Source organism: Prunus avium, chromosome 2 (assembly GCF_965620075.1).
Source record: "Prunus avium chromosome 2, drPruAviu1.hap1.1, whole genome shotgun sequence".
In the NCBI taxonomy this organism is placed as follows: Eukaryota; Viridiplantae; Streptophyta; class Magnoliopsida; order Rosales; family Rosaceae; genus Prunus; species Prunus avium.
Genome location: NC_142285.1, coordinates 36,928,739 through 36,949,762, shown reverse-complemented (window position 1 = coordinate 36,949,762; position 21,024 = coordinate 36,928,739). Strand labels below are relative to the sequence as shown.

General features: G+C 37.6%; 3 protein-coding genes across 4 annotated transcripts; 2 read left to right on the top strand and 1 right to left on the bottom strand.

The window, feature by feature from the left end:
• The first annotated feature begins 10,607 nt into the window (after window positions 1-10,607).
• Window positions 10,608-12,121, top strand: LOC110765494 (3-oxo-5-alpha-steroid 4-dehydrogenase (DUF1295)). The gene is made up of 3 exons (XM_021968627.2): window positions 10,608-11,037; window positions 11,119-11,382; window positions 11,486-12,121. Exons 1-3 carry the CDS (start codon window positions 10,786-10,788, stop codon window positions 11,960-11,962), a joined length of 993 nt encoding a protein of 330 aa, XP_021824319.1. The 5' UTR covers window positions 10,608-10,785; the 3' UTR covers window positions 11,963-12,121.
• Window positions 12,122-14,786: 2,665 nt separating this feature from the next.
• On the top strand, window positions 14,787-17,606 carry LOC110765504 (putative inactive purple acid phosphatase 29). 2 transcript variants are annotated; one of them, XM_088248834.1, is made up of 4 exons: window positions 14,791-15,346; window positions 15,615-16,009; window positions 16,202-16,652; window positions 17,342-17,606. In XM_088248834.1, exons 1-4 carry the CDS (start codon window positions 15,040-15,042, stop codon window positions 17,374-17,376), a joined length of 1,188 nt encoding a protein of 395 aa, XP_088104960.1. In that variant the 5' UTR covers window positions 14,791-15,039; the 3' UTR covers window positions 17,377-17,606. The 2 variants fall into 2 exon arrangements, with proteins under 2 accessions (XP_088104959.1, XP_088104960.1); XM_088248833.1 differs by lacking the exon at window positions 17,342-17,606 and having other exon boundaries at window positions 14,787-15,346; window positions 16,202-16,856.
• On the bottom strand, window positions 17,578-20,604 carry LOC110765503 (Tetratricopeptide repeat (TPR)-like superfamily protein). The gene has a single exon (XM_021968634.2). The coding sequence runs from the start codon at window positions 20,583-20,585 to the stop codon at window positions 18,207-18,209; it is 2,379 nt and encodes a 792-aa protein (XP_021824326.1). The 5' UTR covers window positions 20,586-20,604; the 3' UTR covers window positions 17,578-18,206.
• Between the last annotated feature and the right edge of the window lie 420 nt (window positions 20,605-21,024).

The following is a 21,024-nucleotide window of genomic DNA, read 5'->3' as shown; positions in this document are numbered from 1 at the left end:
GGTTAGACAACAAATGATCAAATTAGGGAATTAAGAACACAAGGTTATGACCACACACCATGACTTAATCATACTTTAGCTAGAATCAATCCATTAATCTAATTGAACTTGGGAACTTATTTGCTTGAGTTACTTTCTTATTTTCTTCCTTCTTTCATGTTCTTTGTTTTTTGTTTCTGTTTTGTGTAGGAAAACTGAATTGGATCATTCAATCACCAATCCTCGTGGGATCGACCTCGCACTTACATATGCTATACTACCAAACGGCTCGTGCACTTGCGAGTATCACAAGTTGAGGATGCAGCTTAATCCATTTTGGTGCAGCTGAAATCTACACAACACGTTTTCTTACCAAAAGGGTAATGACTATGGTTTCAACTTAGCTTGAGAAGATGGGTGTTTCAGATTTGGAATGGAGCTTTTTGAGAGAGAGAGAGAGAGAGAGAGAGAGAGAGAGAGAGAGAGAGAGAGAGATAAAGGATGAGTGGCTTTAGTAGATTTCCAGCAGCTTGACAATTGCTTGGTCGTGCTCTGGATGGTTGAAGATGACTTCCTGATGTTGATATGAGATTATAAGAGCTTGACATGAGAACTTGGAGTGTGGGAGCTAAAGACCCACAAGTTTAGCAAATGAGAATGCTTGTGCTTGGCTTGGTGTTTGACTTGAGTTTGGGTGTTGAGAATTTATTGTTTGAAGCTATGGCTATGGTGGTTTGATTCACTGGCAGACCCAGAATTTTTTTAGCGGAGGTGCAATATTGACTAAGTATGAAAAATGGTTTTTCAGAATAATCATTTTCTCATGATAATTTTTGGCAGCTTTTATTCCTTACACATCAAACAAGAAAACTTGATTTTATGGAATTTTAGTATGAAGTATATATTGACTTAATGAGCCATCATTTTTAGCCTAAATCGCATTTTGCACTAAAACCAATTTTTCGTATTTTGATTTGGTGGGAATTTGATTTTCTAGCATTTTGATTTGAATCCAAATGGGGGGTGTTTCCTTATTTACATTGTAAACTTAAGTAAATAGAGTAATATAAAAATAAATGAAAGTAAAAGGAGGACAAAGACATTTACTTAAATGTTGAAAATGGAAATAAGGTAATTTATACACCAGTTGAGCAAATGGGCAATTTGAAGCACCTAAAGTGGTTTTTCCAGCGAGGAAATGTGTAGATGCACCTCCTTGCACCTTAATAGGTCCGCCATTGGTTTGATTGTTTGGCTATGATGGTTATTGGGATGCTTATAGGAGTCAAATGAATGGGGTTTCAAAAAGCATAGTTGAGGAAAGAAAAGCTTAAGACTTTGAAGGCTGTGGTGTTTGTGACTATGATTTTAGAGAGATTTATGAGTTTTAAAGGTGGAAGGATGGAAGGAAAATCTTGAGGCTTGAAGGCTATGGTGTTTATAACTTGGAAGGGTATGAGGAGGAAGGAAAAGCTTGGAGTTATGCTTGGTGAGGCTTTATAGGGAAGATAGAGAATCTCAATGGTGAGAAAGTAGAAGAAATGGTTGTGATAATTGAGGAATGGCTGGGATGGCTGCTGGAACGCTTGCAGCTGCCGAAGGGAGGAAGGAAGGTGGTTTGATGGTTGCTGAGGTGCTTGAGCAACCAAGAGATGTTGGTCAATGGTTGTTGGGATGCTTGTAGCAGTCAAAGGATGGAAGTTGATGGCTCAGGAATGACTGTGATGACTACTGAAATGCTTGCAGCAGCTAAAGAAAGGTGAGTTATCATGGTTGCTAAGAGGCTTGCAACAACCAAGAGGGGTTGGTTTTGCCTAGGCAATGCCTCCCAATTTATAGAAGGTGAAGGCTCTCTTTGGTTTCCAATAGGTAAAAAGAAGTGTTGGAGTTAGTTTATTTCCAATGGGTAAAAGGGGGCATTAGGACATTCCTATTTCCAACAAGTAAAGGTAGGCATTAAAAAATAACTATTTCTTATGGGTAAAAGGAAGTGTCGGAATTGGCTTGATTCCAGTGGGTAATAGGGGGTGCTTGAAGAATATCTCCTTTGCTCACCCACATTGGAGAACTCCGAGTAATGGGCTTGGACTTTGGTGCTCCCAAGTAGATAGCCTAAAGTCTCCATTATCCAAGAGCTTCCATGGGCCTTGTGGACCTCCGTAACCTTCCACACCACAATACCTCATGCATGCCCTGTAAACCACATGACTTGGGTTCATGTGAGCTTGGTAGATGATTGGCATATGAAAAATGTATTATTAGCTTGGCATGGCATGCATACTATTTTTATATTTATTTCATAAATTAATTCTCAAAATACAGCTTAAATTAACGTATGACCAACATTATATGTTATATTGGGCTTTAAATGTCTTTGGGCTTCCCGTGACTTTTTTAGGCCTTAACAGAAATTTCATTCAATCCCAACCCAATTTTGCTCGAATATATTTACTATACTCTTTAAATATATATACATAGAGAGCTTTCATTGAGCAATCCCTCAAACAAGCTTATTTGAAAGACACCCTTATAAAGTCCACTCTATATTGTATTTTACTAATTCAAATTGTCTATTTTGTAGATATTCATTCAAATATCATTTATACAAAAAATCACTTGAATCCGATATCATTTGACCACTCAATTGAATGATTGAAATTTTAGTACTTTTTTGAAGCACCGTATTCATTGAAACGTTTTTCGATTTCTCTAATTTTTTTTTTTTTTGCAAGGATGAATGTAGACTTAAAAAAAAGATGGTTTGGATCATTGAAAAAAAAATTCATAGGAGATCCTAAAGTGTGTCCCTCAAGTCCCTCAATAGAAGGGGATATATATATAATAGGCTGGGCCAGTACCTAGTATCAGAGGGCGAAAGTCCCTAGATGAGTTGATAGGTTGAAGGCTTTAACTAAGTTTTGCAGGTTTAATCTTCTAGTTTTTCTATCAAGTTTCCTTTACTCAATAGTCATCGAGTTGTCTAGTTGTCGGATAGGCTCGTTAGCTGTTGCTAGAGAGGCGTAAGGCGTTGAGAGACCTAGGCAGGGACTAGCAACCTTGAATTAGGAGGAGAACAAAAAGAAAGCATAACACCCAAAATATTAAAATGGCAAGCCTTAGGAGAATCTTGTCTACCCGTTCTTCCGGAGAAGCAAGCTCTAGTAGCAGTTCTAGCCATAAAACCCTAAGAGTTAAAAACTCTCAAGAAATAACCATGCGAGACGTAGAAAAAGACTTATGCAACTGGGATATACGTAGAGTACCCATAACTGATATATATTATAAAGGCTCTTTTAAGTTCAGATCTGATTATGCGATAAAAACTGTTGAAAAAACAATATCAGTCCTTAATAAAAATGACAGTTTCCAGCTATTCACTCAGCATCAAATCGACCAACATCTGGATAGAAAATATAATTATTTGCACATAGGCTTGGTGCAAGTAGCGGTGAAACCACTTACCAGAACAGGATTGCCCAGTTTAATCTTGCTATGTGTAAGAGATGGAAGACATAGAAAGTTCACAGATTCTTTATTAGGAATAGTTAAGTCAACCTTAGGGGAAGGCCCGATATGTTTTAACTGCTTTCCAAACTTTTCTATTGCACTTTCTGATATAAATGTCTTAAAAGTCTTAACGTTGAATATTCAAACTCAGGGTTATGATATGGACCTAGGATCCCAAAATCTAGCAATCATTTATAGGGTTTCATATAAGGTTATGAACACTGTCTGTCCCAAAGCTAAAGACTTAGACAGTAAAGGTGAGACTACCTTGTTCCAAACCAACCTTGAAAAGTCAAACGTAGTAGTCCCAAAAATGATAAAGTGGAGTGATATAACTCCACCAGAAAAGTGGATTTTGGATGAAGTAGCCCCAAGGAAGCCCCTTGAGAGTCAAAAGCCTACACGGATCTCACAATTCGCTGATGGAGAAGTAGAGATACAATTCTCTAGCGCTAGAAAAACTAGGATTGATCTAGCACCCTCTAGTTCTAACCTAGAACCACACAGATGTAAAATTTGAAATAAATATGATAAAATCCTTTGAAATCGAACACGAAAAGATAAAAAGGAATTATCTGAGTAATGAGATTATGAATAAAAGAATCTTGTTTGAAACAACCTTTCAAAAGCATAGGCAAGACCATCTCTGGAAAGCTCACACCGCCTTTATGAAAGAAAAGAAATTCAATTGTTTTTTCTTTACGTGGTTAGATTGGTGTGCTAGGAAGTATAACATTCTTGAATATAGGAGTCATATAGAAATGATAGGAAGTCCGTTCTCGACTTACACTTCTAAAGATGGGAAGTCAGTCAAAGCCATACATCAACCTGAAATGGTGATTAAACAAAAGGATGTGATAGCCGCTCCCTATAAAGAAACCATTTTCCTTGAGGATAGTGCCAATATTTTTGCACAGCTAGTAAAGAAGGTATAAGTGCAGTTATTCAGCAAAATAACTACACCAACCTATTTCTACAGTCTCTAGGAAAGCAAGTTACTAGAATTGAAACGTCTGTTTCTGCAAAGGAACATAAATCCGAACCAGGTCCCTCAGAAACTAAAAAGACCAAGGAAATGAGTCAAGCGTTCTTCAAAACCACCTCCCACTTTAGATAATAAAAACTTTAAGATGGGAAGAACATTGTCCGAAGATGAAAACTTTGTTGACGTTCTAGCAAAAAAATTTATCAGGATTGAATCTGTCAGACAAAGGAAAGGGTCCTCAAGTGTCGGTTCTCATTGAAGGAGAAATAGATGACCTTGAAACAATGTTTAAAGAAGAGCAACCTGAAATTAATAGGTTAACAAATGATAAGAGAATCACTCAAACTGCCAAAACTAAAAACTACTACCCTAGACCCACACTAGTAGATTTACAATTTGAAGAAGATGGAATGTGGAATTCCACTCAGTATGACGGAAGCTCCATAATTGAATGGAATATTGATGGTCTGACAGAATATCATATCATTAATACAATGAAACATATGATGATGTACGCTACAGCCTCTAAGATAAAAGGTAATAGAGATAGGAGGGTGGCTGAAGCTATCATTGCAAGCTTTGTAGGTCAATTAAAAGGATGGTGGGATTTCCACCTAAGCAACCCGGCAAGGACTCAAATCCTAAACGCCTAGGTGACCATTGGCCAGCAGAGTGTACAGGATCCAGCAACTGGAGTAATCAAAAGTGAAAACGTTTACCAGTAAGATGCAGTAAATTCACTCATTTATACGACTACTCTACATTTTGTAGGAACTACAGAATTGCAGCACAACATGTATTCATGAGACAAGACTGCAATGTTGATTTTTGGAAAGAGAAATTTATTTCTGGACTACCAATTTTATTCGTTGAAAAGGTTAGGAATAGAATTAAAGATAAAAATGGTGGTGTCATCCCCTATGGGTCATATATCTATGGACAATTATCCTTTGAAATCTGCGCAGAAGGACTAGCCTTTTGCACAGACATGAAATTGAGGAAACAGCTTGATAAGCAAAAAACTCTAGGAAGAAAAGAGTTAGGCGATTTCTGTGAGCAGTTTGGTTTTGAACCTATAAAATCTCATTCCCATAAAAACCCTTAAAAAGAGAAAGAAATTTGGGGGAACTAAGACTAAGAAATATGAAAAATACGAGTCTAAGTTTGAGCCTAAAAAACCATATAGAACTTTTAAGAAAAAGAAATACGCAGGAGAAACTAGCGAAAAGGCTAGTAAAGGAAGAAAAAAAAAAGCGCGATCCCAACATGCTATAAGTGTAGAAATGTTTGACATAATAAATCTGAATGCAAAATGAAAGATAAAATCAGTAATTTAAGCATTAGCGAAGAACTTAAACAACAACTTTGCCAAATAATGCTTAACTCCTCTGATCATGTTCAAAATTAGATTTAGAAATAAGTGGATCAAAATTTTCATTTCAAAAAGACCATGAGATTAAAATAAGTGGAAACACTATAGGAAAAACTTACATCCTACTTTCAAAAATCTAACAATTCATATGAAGTAATAAAATGAAATACACTTAAGAAACCTTAAGGAAAATTCTTTGATTTTGTTTGTTGAGGATAGAAATCATGGTTGAAAGGAGATAAGGTTGTAAAGAGATTTATACTAATTAAACTCTAATTCCTCCTATATGCATGTTCGTTGATTAAGGTAAGTTAATCATAGTCTTGAATTTTAATTAAACTAGCTTTTTGCGCGTGTTCATGCCAATTAATGTTTCAAATAGTCTCCACATAGACATAGAGTTTAATTGACTTTCGTTTAATTATTTAGTTTTATTATATATATACTAGCCTCTCTGTAAGCGCTTCCGCGCCTGCGAGAGGCTTTTTAAAAGAAAAAATTAAATTTATTTTAAAATTAAAAAAGATAATGGGTAGTTGTGTTTCATAAAAAGAGGATCCATTATAGCAAAAGGCTGAGAATGGTAAAACATTCAAAATATCAGAAAATGCCCTTAGTTAATGCAAACATTAAGAATTGAAATTATTAATTAAATGAGGATAATATGGTAAATTCATACTTTTTCATATTAAAAAATTACAGAAAAATCAGATAATGGATCCTATTTTTATAGAACACAACTACCCATTATCTTTTTTAATTCAAAAATAAATTTAAATTTTTTTAAAAAAAGCCTCTCGCAGGCGCAGAAGCACTTGCGAAGAGGCCAGTATTAGATTTATTTTATTTTATTTTATAAATACAACTGATAATCTAAACTACAAACTACAAGGGAAGGGCGGAATCCATGGATTTTTCAATGGATGGGCTAGCTAAAGTTATTAGCTTAAAATCTAATTATCATTTTTTTGATACTTACAGTTTATATTTCCTTTCTAGAAATAAAAGTAAACCTTAAATCATATAAATCACGCTAGTTCATAGCTCTATTGAATAATTTATAATAAGTAAAAAAATACATATTAAATGCAACCGAAAAACACATTATCAAAATGAAAATATGTTCAACAACATAATTGAAAGCGTACCAATTTTAATTTGTATTTTTATTGTTGTTCTCCAACTAAATTCATAAAGAATTTAAAGTTTTTGGAATTTAATAAGTTAATATATATTGTGCTAATATTTAAAACAAGTATTTTTTTATAACCAAGGTGGTTGGTGTAAGTGGTCCAACACTCTCATTCCTTAAGAGAGGTCACGGGTTCGATCCCTACTCTCGTATGGAGTTACCACTTTGCCCAGCACTTTACCCCTTACGGGTCGACTCGGTGTGAGCGGGGATTAGTCTGGGTTGTGGTTAAGGCTTAAAGGTGCCACCCATAGTTGGGGCCCATCCAGGACCACCTCGTGGTTCAGACCAAAAAACACAAGTATTTTTTATGCGATATTTAAAACAAGTTAATTATATAGGTTTGATGTTTTTTTCCTTAAAAAATTTCACTGGGGTACAGCCCACTGTAGCCCTTAGTGTCGTTTTGCTAGTGTACAAGGGGAAATGAGGGTTCCACACACACACACTACCAAGGTGTTATGGGGGTTCGGACCTGAGACCACTGGTTTGCAAGTCAATGCTTTTTTCCATTGGAATGACCCTGTTGGCCTCTTTAGCATTATTTTAAATACAAATTTAGTTATATACCCAATCTTAGATATAGTCTTATAAAGAAACCCTATACCATTTAAAAACTATGAATACACCCAAAATTTGACAACTGTCAATTTTTTCAATTTAATAGCTATTTTTTAGTTTATTTGTGTGTGTAAAATACCTATATTGCCCTTGTACTATGGATTTGAGAGAGAAAAATCAAATCTACCCAGATCTGCCAAAAAACCAAATCTAATTTATTTTCTCCTTTCTCACTGGTGCTTTCTCGGTGTTGGAGCAAGAGGAGCTTCCATTGAAGCTCAGTCTCAAGTCCAACTATATTCTTCATCTCTAATCTACAATTTTCAATATTTCACCTTCGATTTCTTGTTCTAAAACCGTGCTTCTATTAATATATATTTTTTAGATTGTTCGGAACCTCGAACGAACCTCGATCAAATGCTTTTAGCTCTACTCCTCATCTTTGAGCTCTACTCCTTTTTCGCCACATCGTCATCGTCATTGTCGTCACCATTGTCATCGTTGTCATCGTCGTCGTCGTTTGGTTTGGACTTGAGATTTTTAATCTTTTGCTTCAATTATGTATTTCTCTTCGAATTTTAGTTAATTTTTGAAATGTATTTTAAGCATTGATGATCGATTTATCTTTTGTTACTATTTCAATTATGGATCTCATTTTTGTTTAACAATGTACTTCTATGACAAAGTATTAACAATGTACTTCTATGACATAATAGTATTACCAATCTAGGCTCGGCTTGTTTTGAGTTGGTCTGGTTTGTTCTTTCTTCATCTTTTTTTTGGTGGGCATGTATTAGAAATATCAACATGACAAGCATTAATCAACATGACAATAAACTAGCAGTGTTATTACCCTAGACTGGAACATTACAGGGGTAGACATGCATTAGAAATAGGATGTCATAGGAAACTAGCAGTGTTATTACCCTAGACTGGAACATTACAGGGGTAGACATGCATTAAAAAATAGGATGTCATAGGAAGCTAGCAATGTTATTACCCTAGACTGGAACATTACAGAGATAGACATGCATTAGAAATAGGATGTCATAGGAAACTAGTAGTGTTATTACTTTAGACTGGAACATTAAAAGGGGTAGACATGCATTAGAAATAAGATGTTATAGGAAACTAGCAATATTATTACGCTAGACTAGAACATTACAAGGGTAGACATGCATTAGAAATAGGATGTCATAGGAAACTAGCAGTGTTATTACCCTAGACTGGAACTTTACAACCATTATTCAACATGATAGTAAACTAGCAGTGTTATTACCCTAGATTGGAACATTACAACCATTAATCAATATGACAGTAAAGGTGTGGAACATTACAATCATTAATCAACATGACACGTTAATGAAGCTACGATTTTCAAGACGTTTTGTTTTTAATGAATTGTTTGGGTTTTTTAAATTATAAAAGTGGGTTGGGCTTATTTTGGGTGTTATTTAAGTTTTTTTGTGTTGAGCTTCTTTTAAGTTGATCAATATCAGTCACGTAATTTATAGGAACTTCAGCACCAATTTCTTATGTAGTAAATGAGTTTTGGGTGTGTTTCTAAAGTGCATTCCTTGTGGAGGTTTTTATTTTTATTTTTTATAATAATAATTTCAGCCCCTATTTTGGGTATATTAGTGAAGCTCCCTATTTTAAATAAGAGTATTTGTTCTCATTTTCAAAGTTTCACCAAACTCCTATCATCTATATAAATAGATAATCCCATGTCTATCATTAGCTTCTTTTTTTTTCCTTTTTTTTTGGGGGGTAAAAGTGACAAACTAATGGGAATTAATTTGTAAACAATGTTAAATAGGAGTAATGTTATTGCATAATCATTTTCATATGCTTTTCTGGAACTGTTTCGTGATTATGTACTCAAATACAGTTTACATGCTATGCTTTATCTCATGTGTTGTGATAGGTGGCAGCAGCAAGTTAAAGAAAGGGGCTATGCTTTTTTGTGTATAATTTTGCAACCACCAAAGTACTACCTTATGGCTCCAAGAAATCAAAGCTGCAATGTTCATTTTCCAGTGTAAATGCGGGAGATAACAAGCTAACACAGAATTAGGTATAATACATTGCATGCCTGGATTTATAACTTGGTTAAACTAATCAAATATACAGCATGCCAAAAGCAAAAAGGAGCTTTATTGTATCCGCCGACCCACCTCTGCATGCTAGGAGAGAAGAAAAGAACACATTTTTGTGCTTTTATTTTATGTGTTTATAAAGTGCTGTGCTGGTGTGTGATTGGACTTGGACATTGAAGCTGGCATGCAGCCGTACAATAAGTTAGCTTTTGATTTCTCTGGCGCAGATTGTGGAGGAAATTTGAGAGAGTTGGAGGAGGAGGAGAGTTGGAGGGGGGGACCAATTAGGGTTTAGGGCCTAATGTGGGGGGTGGCATGTGAGGATATATGATTGCTCACACCACTATGGGCTGCAAAGCAGCATCATTGCAAACACCATGGTTAACCATCTCATAATTACATATTTTGTGTGGGATTAGATGATTTTTATGTGTATTTTGCACGCCCCTTATGATTGATGAATATTATTACTTGATTAATTATTTGAGCAGGGTTTAAGTTCAAATGTCAATAACCAATGAGACAACTGTATATCTAGTCCTTTTTCCCTCTCTCTTTGTCATATTGACCCTTTTTTGCCGCAGTAAATATTTCAACTGTAAAAGATAACACTTTGACAAGCATAAGTAGGCTTTTGAATCCTCATCATAACCGTGTAATGTTAAATGCATCGCATTGTTAATTATATCTCTCCATGCGCTTGACATTTATTAACTACATTGTTAATTATATCTCTCCATTGTAATGTTATGCACGTCATATTTACTGATCACGTTGTTAATTACATCTCTCGATGCGTAGACTTATTTATTTGTGGAATAAAAGAGATGCTTAAAGTTACCAAATGAAAGGACATTTTTAATGGAGTGGATGGATTTTGACATGATAATAGGTGTGCTAATGATTATTATTGGAGGGATCTCACAGACCCACCAAGCAGAAAGAGAAAGAATCATCTGCATATTTTCTACTTTCTAATATCATGGGAGGGCCTCTTTTGATTTTTGAAACGTTATAGAACAAAAAGAAAAGCTAGTAGGAAAGGAACTAGCTAGGACTATAAAAACAGGCTTCTGTTCCTCTGTTGTTGATGTGCCTACTTCTACAACCAACCATGGCTGGTGGTAACTTGAAGAATGCAGTCGTAGCATTTCTGGCTCCCCTTCCCTCCATTATCTTCTACCTCATATTCCTCAGCAACAACCATCACCAAACCGATGGGATTCTCTCTCCTCTCTGGGCGTGGTGCTACCACCACCCTCTTCTCTTAGCCAATGTCCTCTTCTTCCTCAACGTCAATGTCCTCTTCTGGGTCATCAGCCAAGTTCTAAAAAACCACTGGGTATGTTAATGTTCGTTCAAAATTTGTTCTTTTTAGTTTCAGCTTCCGATTTGAACTGTTTATATAATTGGGCTGGTGCAGATGATCGATTTGTATTGGACTGTGATACCTGTAATGCTTGTTCATTACTATGGCTCTCACCCTCTGGCTGATTATAACTGGTGGCGCTCAACGATCGTAGTTTTGATGACTTGGGTTTGGAGCCTCAGGCTTTCCCACAACTACTTTAGGCGGGAAAATTGGCAATGGGGTGCAAGAGAGGACTGGAGGTTCACCGATATGAGCTCACAGTATGGAAAGCACTGGTGGTGGATTTCCTTCTTCGCCGTCTACCTCTCTCAGCAGGTAGTGCTCTTTAAGTGTTTGCTGAATTGCCTCAATGAGCTTCCAAGCTAGTGAAAAATGGCTGCTTTTTTGTTTTCTTGATGGTTCTTTTTAATCTTTGTAGGTTTTTCTGATTGGGGTATGCCTTCCAATGTATGTGATCCACTCAGTTAATGTGCCACTGAACATATGGGATATTGTTGCCGTCATTGTCTGCATTTCTGGCATTGTTGTAGCATACTGTGCCGACACGCAGCTCCATGACTTTGTAAGCAGAAACAACAAGCTGAAAGAGCTTGGAAAGCCAGTTGTCCCCAATCTTGATGAAGGGTTGTGGCGTTATTCACGGCATCCCAACTACTTTGGAGAGCAGTTGTGGTGGTGGGGACTAGTTATATTTGCATGGAGCCTGGGACATGGATGGGCCTTTGTTGGATCTCTCATCAATACAATGTGTTTAGCTTATGTGACTACTCTTGTGGAACGGCGAATGCTGAAACAAGATTACAGAGCAGAAGCATACAGGCGGTATCAGAAGACAACCTCTGTGTGGATACCTTGGTTCAAGTCATCCCCAGGAGGAAAAGATAAGAATGCTTAATTGATGTTTCTTGCAGTGTGTTATGCTTTGTTACTTTTTTTTATTTGTTTTTTTATCCATAATCTGTTTCCTTGTCTTATAATGTCCTATGTTCAAAGTTGTCATCAACTGGTATTTATTTGAAAGAAATGAATGCAAGTTGGATTTTATTTGTGACCACCTGTCTACCTTATAATAGTAACAAATTGTACAGAATTGTTCTGAATCTTCTGAAAAAAAGTGTCCTTTAACATCTGAAATCCTAAAAGCCAGACATTAGTTTAGCACATTGAGGAATTTCCATGAGATCTGGCTTTGTTCTTAAATTTGGTTGTGTTACGAAGAACTTGAGATCGGAGTCTATACTGTTAGATGTAACACCAGAAGATGAAGATGTTTGTTTGACAAGTTATTTAAAGTATCACCAAGATACGATTCATTCCAGAACTTATTTCAATTGGGATGCATATGGACCCAACCTGTGCAATGGAAGCCAGCAGGAATGAATTAGAAAAGCAGTAATAATCTCTATAACCAGGATATATATCATTTGCCTACTTTTGTGAAACTTCAAAAACTTCCATTGGTATCCCAGGTTACACCGTGTTTGAACTTTAACATTACTGAATGTCACTTTTTCCCTTCTCTAGGGAATCTTGGATGAACCATTGTGTTTCCTAGTTATTCTACTCATTTTAAACACTCATTTATTGGAATATTTGATGCAAAAGTGCAATCAGCTTTACCCACCATCACCTATTAGCTTTCTATTTTCAAATACATATTTGACTTCTCATGGACAGCTAGCTGTTAGCTTTGTCAGTGTACTAAGAGACAGTTTCAGGACCCCTCCCCCTTTCTTTTCTAGGTAAGTAGGAACCTTCTTTTTAACAAACAGAATCCCACAGGTGGATCTGCTGCAAAGGAAAAGGTATAGTAGCTAAAGTGTTAGCGGCTGTAGCATCCCCCGGTAATGTGTGGAAGAGTTGTCCTGGCATGTGCTTTAGCTACATGAGTAGTGGGAAATTATGCTAATGGATCATGATCTTTCTTCAGAGAACTCTAACTTAGAGGTGAAAATAAGATGAGCATCCCAAAATGATAGTTTCACTTTACCAGTGCTGTAAAATTAGTAAAATTGTTTGAAAGATTTTCTCTGTGTACTGTTTTAAACTTTAAAGATTAAACCTTTGAGTATGTTACATGTAAAGAGAATGTTTTACAGTGAGGTAATTCAATGAGTTTAGGCTTGTTAGGTCTCGGTGCTTTTCGGCCCTCTATTTGTCCTGCGAGAGCTGAAAAGCAGCTGGTATAGGATTCTAATTATTACATGTTTGACAGTATGATTGAAAAACAAAGGATCTTGAAATTTGCTTTAAGGAGAGATCTGTTCTTGACCTAGCAGTATTGGAGACCAGAAACATGTTGACTACGAAAAAGAAAACTTGCCTTATTTTAGATTGCCTGGCTAGATTCTTACCTCTCCTAACAATCATGCTATAAAGCATTTTGTTGCCCATCAGTACAAAGACATGCTGCTACCCAGTTGCCATACAGCACCTGCTTCCATTTACAATCATATTGACCACCATGAGAGCTAACAGTATAACAGCTACAATACCCTACATGATGAGTTAAAGGCTTGCATAAATTTCTCATTGTGTTTCACAGTTGAACATGCGGAGGGCTGAAAGCAAAATAAATAGCTGACATGTATTGACCATAAATAATAATGATCATTCATATTCGCACTCTCGAGTTGCAGCAAGAAATCAAGACATATAATGAACTACCAAAGCCTACAAGGCACACCAAGTAACTATGCAACACAAGTGTTTGATTTTGATAATACAACACAGCTTTATTACTGTTTTCTAATAGTTTCTACAACAAACAATTCCACTCATCTATTTCAGCCAGAAAAAAAAAATTATTATACCGTTGTTTACTAAGAATGTGTCAAAGCAAGAGCTGACACATATTTACCAGACACTTCTTCCCTCCCTTCCTGGAAGGTCACATTCCTACTTTCTACAAATTACAATTTGACACATTTGCAAAAATAATGAATCAAATTATGATTGACAGTAAAATAGGAGTTGTTACTTTTAGGGAAGGAGGTAAGTATTTTCTATATAAACCAAAAAAGATTGCTTGTGGTTTTGATTTAGTCAAAAAGTGAACAGAAAAGCAGGACTACGCATATTTAATGATAAGACAGAGAAAGTCTCTCTCTCCTGTAACAAAGGAAAGCCAACCTCATGCGTAGGTTTTTTTTTTTTTTTTTTTTTTGGGGGGGGGGTTCAAGACATACGTACGTAGTCAGGTGTAAATTGTAATTCATGTGTTAGAGCATCTCCAACCGATATGTCAAAAGTGCCACATAGATATTTAACAGCTAGAAATAACATCTCACATCACTCCAACCGAATTGTCAAAGCTGATGTGGAATGAAGGTTGGAGGTTCAGCTGTTATTTTTGACATCCCAAAAGCAAGATGTCAAATAAATATTTTATTATTTTTAAAGACAGATGGCTGTTACTTTCATTTATAATTTTTCTTTTTTATTTTTTTTCTTCTTTATCTTTAATGATTTGACTGTTACAATAATTATTTATTTAACATATAGGTGGAGTGTAAAACTGTGTAAATATCAAATTGCCACATCAGCCATCAAATTTAAATTTGATGTTTAGTATTTGACATCTCCAAAAGTACAACAGTTTTCTTTTGTTATTTTCATTTTATAATATGGCTGGAAATTCCAATGAGGGACTGGCACGTGCCAGCAAGAAAACAAGCTTGTGTGAGCTACTTGCAGTGACACAAAGCCATGCTGATTAGCTCACTTTATGCTTACAGAAATTCTGTCAATTTTGTCTCGAAATATTTATTGTTAATTAAATTATACAGTGAGAGATATCTACCAACAAACAAATTAGACAGGCGGACAAGGGCGTAGAGATTGAAAGTTTTGTTTGATTGTTGGAGAAACGATTAAATGCAAAGTGTTGAATTTCTAATGGTTGTTTCAGACTCTCTCTCATATAAGTAAAACCCAACTGTGGTTCTGCAAGATGAGATTGGTGCATTGAAGATGACAATGAAGGAGGTAAAGATTCCATTTTTAACGGTGGTGGTAGTGGCGGCTTTGCTTCCCATCTGGGTCTTGGCTGCAGCAAAACAACAACACCAAAAAGGAGGTGAGACGAAGAAGCTGAGGTTTGGGTCAGATGGGCAGTTTAAGATTCTGCAAGTGGCTGATATGCACTATGGGAATGGCAAGACCACGACTTGTTTGGACGTGTTGCCGAGCCAGTTTCCAACTTGCTCTGACCTCAACACCACCGCCTTTGTTCACCGCATGATTCAAGCTGAGAAGCCCAATCTCATTGTTTTCACCGGTATTTATTCTCTCATTTCTTTGTCCTTATTAACTGATGTTCATGTTCAATTTCATAATACCAAATTTCACTGCCCATCTCTGGGATCATGCCAATAGGATGGGTTGTTTTATTATCTGATGGGCAGTGAAATTTGGTTTGTGCCTTGGTATTTGACAAAGATGAATCACTCACTGCCACTGTTAGGCATGCTTTGCTTAGCAAGTTTTGATTTAGCTCTGGTCCTTGCATTTCTGATTGGATTTCCTATCTGACCTGTGTGCAACAGGAGATAACATATTTGGGTTTGATGCCGCGGATGCTGCTAAGTCTTTGAATGAGGCATATGCCCCAGCAATCTCGTCCAACATCCCATGGGCAGCTGTTTTGGGGAATCATGATCAGGAATCCGACCTTTCGAGGGAAGGGGTGATGAAACACATAGTTGGGTTGCAGAACACTCTGGCTCAAGTTAATCCTTTGGACCAAGATGTTATTGATGGTTTTGGCAACTATAACCTGGAGGTCTCCGGAGTTGAGGGCTCTGGTTTTGAAAACAAATCGGTTCTTAATCTCTACTTCCTTGACAGTGGAGATTACTCCACGGTTCCTTCCATAGGTGGCTACGGTTGGATCAAACCCTCGCAGCAATATTGGTTCGAACGAACTTCTGCAAAGCTTCGGGTACTAACCTCGCTATTTCGTTCACCAGTTTTGCTGGACCACATATACCTTCACAAGTCATTTCTATCAACCCATGCATAATACGTACCAATGGATTATTTTGTGATGGTTAATATTCAAACTGAATAAGTATCTTGGTTTCTGGTTAATTCTGATGACACAGTTGATACAACTTTTTGTTTTACCCTGCAGAAAGCATACACGAGCAAGCCACAGGCACAGAAAGCACCTGCGCCAGGGCTCACATTCTTTCACATACCATTGCCAGAATTTGGTAGTTTTGACTCATCAAACTTTACAGGAGTGAGGCAGGAAGGAATTAGCTCTGCTTCTGTGAACTCTGGCTTCTTCACAACCATGGTCGCAGCAGGAGATGTGAAGGCAGCTTTCATAGGCCATGATCACCTCAATGACTTCTGTGGGGAGCTATCTGGTATAAACCTTTGTTATGCTGGGGGCTTTGGATATCACGCTTATGGGAAGGCTGGATGGGATAGGAGATCAAGGGTGGTGGTAGCAAGCTTAGAGAAATCCGAAAAGGGAGGTTGGGGAGCAGTCAAGTCAATCAAAACTTGGAAACGCCTTGATGATCAGCACCTCACTGCTATCGATGGTCAGGTTCTCTGGAGCAAGAGCTCTGCAGGTACGTACTCCTTAAAGGACAACGAAAAACTTCAGTGCCCTATTCCTAGCTCATTCTAGACGTTGCTAAGTGATCTAGGAACATATAAATGATAGTACTTATCTTTTATGATATGTCAACGAGACACTTGCATATTTGTAAATGATAATAACTTTGTTTTTGTTATGACCCTGCATAAATGTGGAGATGTTTCATTGCCCAAAACTTCTGCCTATTCACTCAAAGTTGCAGTTTTCTGAAACAACTTGTCAAGTTTTTCAACCCAAGTTTATGTGATAGGATCTAGAATTTTGTTTTTAGCTGTGCAGCTTAGTTTTCCACCTTTTCCATAGCCAATTCCCCAAGAAAATACATTCTTCCAGAATGTATTGATCACAAGCCATCATCGCTTGTTGCCAAGATCTGTTGGAAGTAATGCTGTAACCGTCTTACAGGTTAAAGCTTCCTCATATATTTCTAGACCATCTTTGCGAAACACCTCCTCCCAATTTTCCCACTCCAAATTGGAAAAGAGAAACTGGATATACAGCTGATCTTGAATTATGATTATGATTATTCGTGTTAAACATTGTATTAGATTCAAATGTCATTTTTGCATAATCCTTGATGCAAAGGTCAAAATGCATTCCTATTTCTCACACTGCCACCTGCTTTTTCTCTCAGTTGCTTATTTCATCTCTGTTCAACAGGTACGCGTAGAAAGAAAACCGTTGGTGGTACTTGAGTAATGAGCATATGCAAGACCGCATGTAGGGAGAGTTTATAGGCAAGAAGTAGGCATGAGAAGTGAAAAGTCTTGTGGGGAAATTGTCATACATATTGTTGTAATGTAACAGACAATAAATGAAATTGATTTACGGAAGGAGATTATGTATTAAGTCATTGTATTCTATGTAACTGCGTTTTGAATAATGGCAAAGGAGGAGGCAACTAAGTATAACTTTTTGATTGGAAGTTTCTATTCTACAAAGAACCTGTTCAGTATATTTCAGCTAAGTACCCTGTTTCTCGAGTGCAAAAACTAACAGATAATCAGGGAAATTTTGGGCACTTCGGCGGTTGAACAAGTTATCCACTATACTGTGGTTATTGATCAAGCAAATATGAGAACTTCTTCTTTCACTTAAGGAAATGGTAAAATTATCAAATATGAAAGCTTCTTCTTTCACTTAAGGAAACAGTAAATTTACATGCTAATGCAGCATATCACCAGTATGCTTCTACTCTATTCGATTCATTTCTGATCTCAGACATCTCAGCCATGGCATAACTGATATCCAACCTTTCTCCACGCAACTCTGCAGAGCAAGCGACACCAATTTCTAGAATTGAACTCAAGCTTTCCTCAATTATGATGCGAATCCTCGCCCTATCCTTCTTAACACAATTGTTTGAGCTCGTCTCCACTTCTACTTTTCTAGAACAAGAACGGGATCCACAATCTCTACCACTTGCTCAGGCAGAGCTACCTTGACAAAGTTAAGAGAAATGACCAAAGTTGATAAGCTACATCCGTTGTTCGACTACACTCGAACTGAATAGAACAAATTCTTTTCAACGGAAATCATCCTTATTACGCACCATGGATGCCTTCTGATATCTCATTTTCTCAATCTCCTTTCCCAGAAAATCTAAAGTAGTGTCTGTAACATGGTTGGGGGAGCAGCCTGCATCCAGCATCATTTTCAAAAATTTATATGCATCTTTGAGTCGGCCTGCTTTACTATGAACTTCAATTAGTGTATTAAAAGTGACAACATCAGGATTTATTCCACTACTCTTCATCTGCTCAAAGAGCTTGTTTACTTCATCAATCCGGCTAGCCTTCCCCAGAGCATTAATCAAGGTGTTGTACATAACCACATCAAGATACCCACCCTGCTTCATTAGTTTATCCAGAACACAACTGGCTAAATCAGCTCTTCCCATCTTCCCCAGGCCTTGAATTATCACATTGTATGTTGCTATGTCTGTGGGGCAAACCTTTTCTCCCATTTCATTAAGTACACCCCATGCCTCATTGAAGTAGCCCTTCTTGACGAACGAACTCATCATGGAATTATAAGTGTAACTCACTGGGTTTTCACCCAGATCACTGAAAATTTCAAACAATTTGCAAGCTAGGCTCAGCTTTCCCTTGGCCAAGAATAAAGACAAAAATGTATTAACCATATCAATATCAAATGAGCCTTCCCCTTTGTCCTGAACTCTTTGCCCCCTAGAGAATGAAAACAGCTGAGAGGAGTGGTCAATGGGCTTAAGCTGATTAGCCAATTGATCCATATATGGAGATGATGACCACTGATCAGTATCAGTGGACACATTCTTATCATCATCTTTAACTCTGGCATCCTCTGAATCAAGGTCTGCATCCATTGTTGAGTTAGCAGAGTTTATTAAGCTCATAATCTCGCTAAAGTCACCTTTACTTGGGAACAATTGTGTGTAATCCTTTCTGCTGCTCTGCGGAGTTTTCATTGAAGCCTCCATATCGGCCTTCCATTTAAGAACACTCGGCACTAGATTACCTTCTCTAATATGCTTCATGAGTTTGTCTGTCCAATCCCACCTACCTTCTTTATACAGCCCAATCAAGAGTGATGATATGGTAACTAAATCAACAGCAAAGCCTCTCCTTTCCATTTCTTCCACCAACCCTAACGCTTTCTCAAGCAGACCTTCCTTACAATGTTGCAACACAACAATGCTGTATGTAACACCATCCACAAACTGACCCTTCTTCTTTAAGTCACAAAATAGGGTGTAAGCAGCCTCAGCTCTTCCATTCTTAAATAAACCATCAACGAGAATATTATACGTCCACGTTGAGACTCTCACCCCGTTCTGAACCATTTTCTCAAAGAGGTGGCAGCCATCATTAACCTTCCTGGCCTTGAATAACCCATCTAGGAGAGAATTATAAACAATGGTATCCGGGATATATCCATTGAGCTGCATTTGACTAAAAATGTTGGTGGCTTCATCTATTCGATAAGATTTACAACATCCTTGAATAAGAATTCGATAGGTGATGGCGTCAGGCTCATGGCCAGAGCCTTTCAATTCCTCCCATACAGTAAGTGCATCATTCACCTTCCCAACCAAGCAGAGCACATGAATGAGGCTATTATAAGTAGGCAAATCTGGACCCACTGATTCCAAGTTAGAGTCTTTCATCTCCTTGTAGAGGCTTAGACTAGTACCCAGATCACCCCAACACCCAAATGCATGAATACAAATATTGTACCCCCAATTATCCATCTCAACCCCCTTATTCTCTCTAAGCTTATCAAACACTTGCTTAAACTCAACCCTCATGTCAGCTTTTCTAAGAGCAACCAGCAATTCATTGGAGGCAATGGAATTGGGTACCTGGGAGGAGCAGCCTCCTTCCAGAAGCTTAAGCAAAATGGACATCGCTAAACCCACCTGGTTTTTCCTAACCAGAGCAACAAGAACCGAGTTATACATATCTGTGTTCAAGCTAGCACCAACCTCTTCCATAATGTCCAAGATTTCAAGCGCATAGTCAAACTTACCTGAACGAATAAACGCGTCGAGCAAGGCTTTGAAGGTCTGGGAATCAACCACAACCCCATCTTCTTTCATGGAGTGAAGCAAATGCGGGACCTCGTGAAGGAAGCCGGCGCGGGAAGCGGTGCGGAGGATGTGGGAGTAGGTGCGCGCCGAGTGTTTGATGTTATGCGTGAGAGAGCACCATTTGAAAAAGTCGAGTTTTTTGGAAGGGTGGAGGGATTGGGCGCGGAGGATTTGAAGCAGAAGAGGCTCGGAGAGTGACAGGGTGTGAGGGTCGGGGAGGTTGCGAGTGCCTGAGCTTGAGAGAGTCTTGGTGATGGAGGCCACAAGCAGTATGTCTCCCAGTTGAGAAGCACTGCGCTGCTCTTTGACCAGGAAAGGCCTTCCATGGCGCATTGCATCTCCGAAAACATAAATCACTGCTGATGAGAAGACAAACTATATTAACTGTTTAGCAGTTTTTACTTGAGTTGGGCTGCACTTGGTAAGGCACTTTTTCTGTTGTAGCCAGGCCCAGATCTTTAATGGGTTAGTTTTGCTGTTTGGGCCTCTTCTCCTATTTCACTCAAACTATTATCATACCGTAATAATTATTGGCGTTATTCGATAAGATAATGGATAAATGAGTCAGGATTAAAATTATGATAAGCGGGTGATACGACCATTTTCAGTGTAAAAAAAGATCAATGGAGTTTTTACATTGGTGACTCTAATTGTAAAAGAGAGTATGGAGCGAGCTGTAAAGTAAGATGTCTTAGTAGGTTCGATCGAATCCTCCCAAATGCCAAAAACATGAGAATTCAACTAATACGTGTGGCTTGCTAGTGATTACATG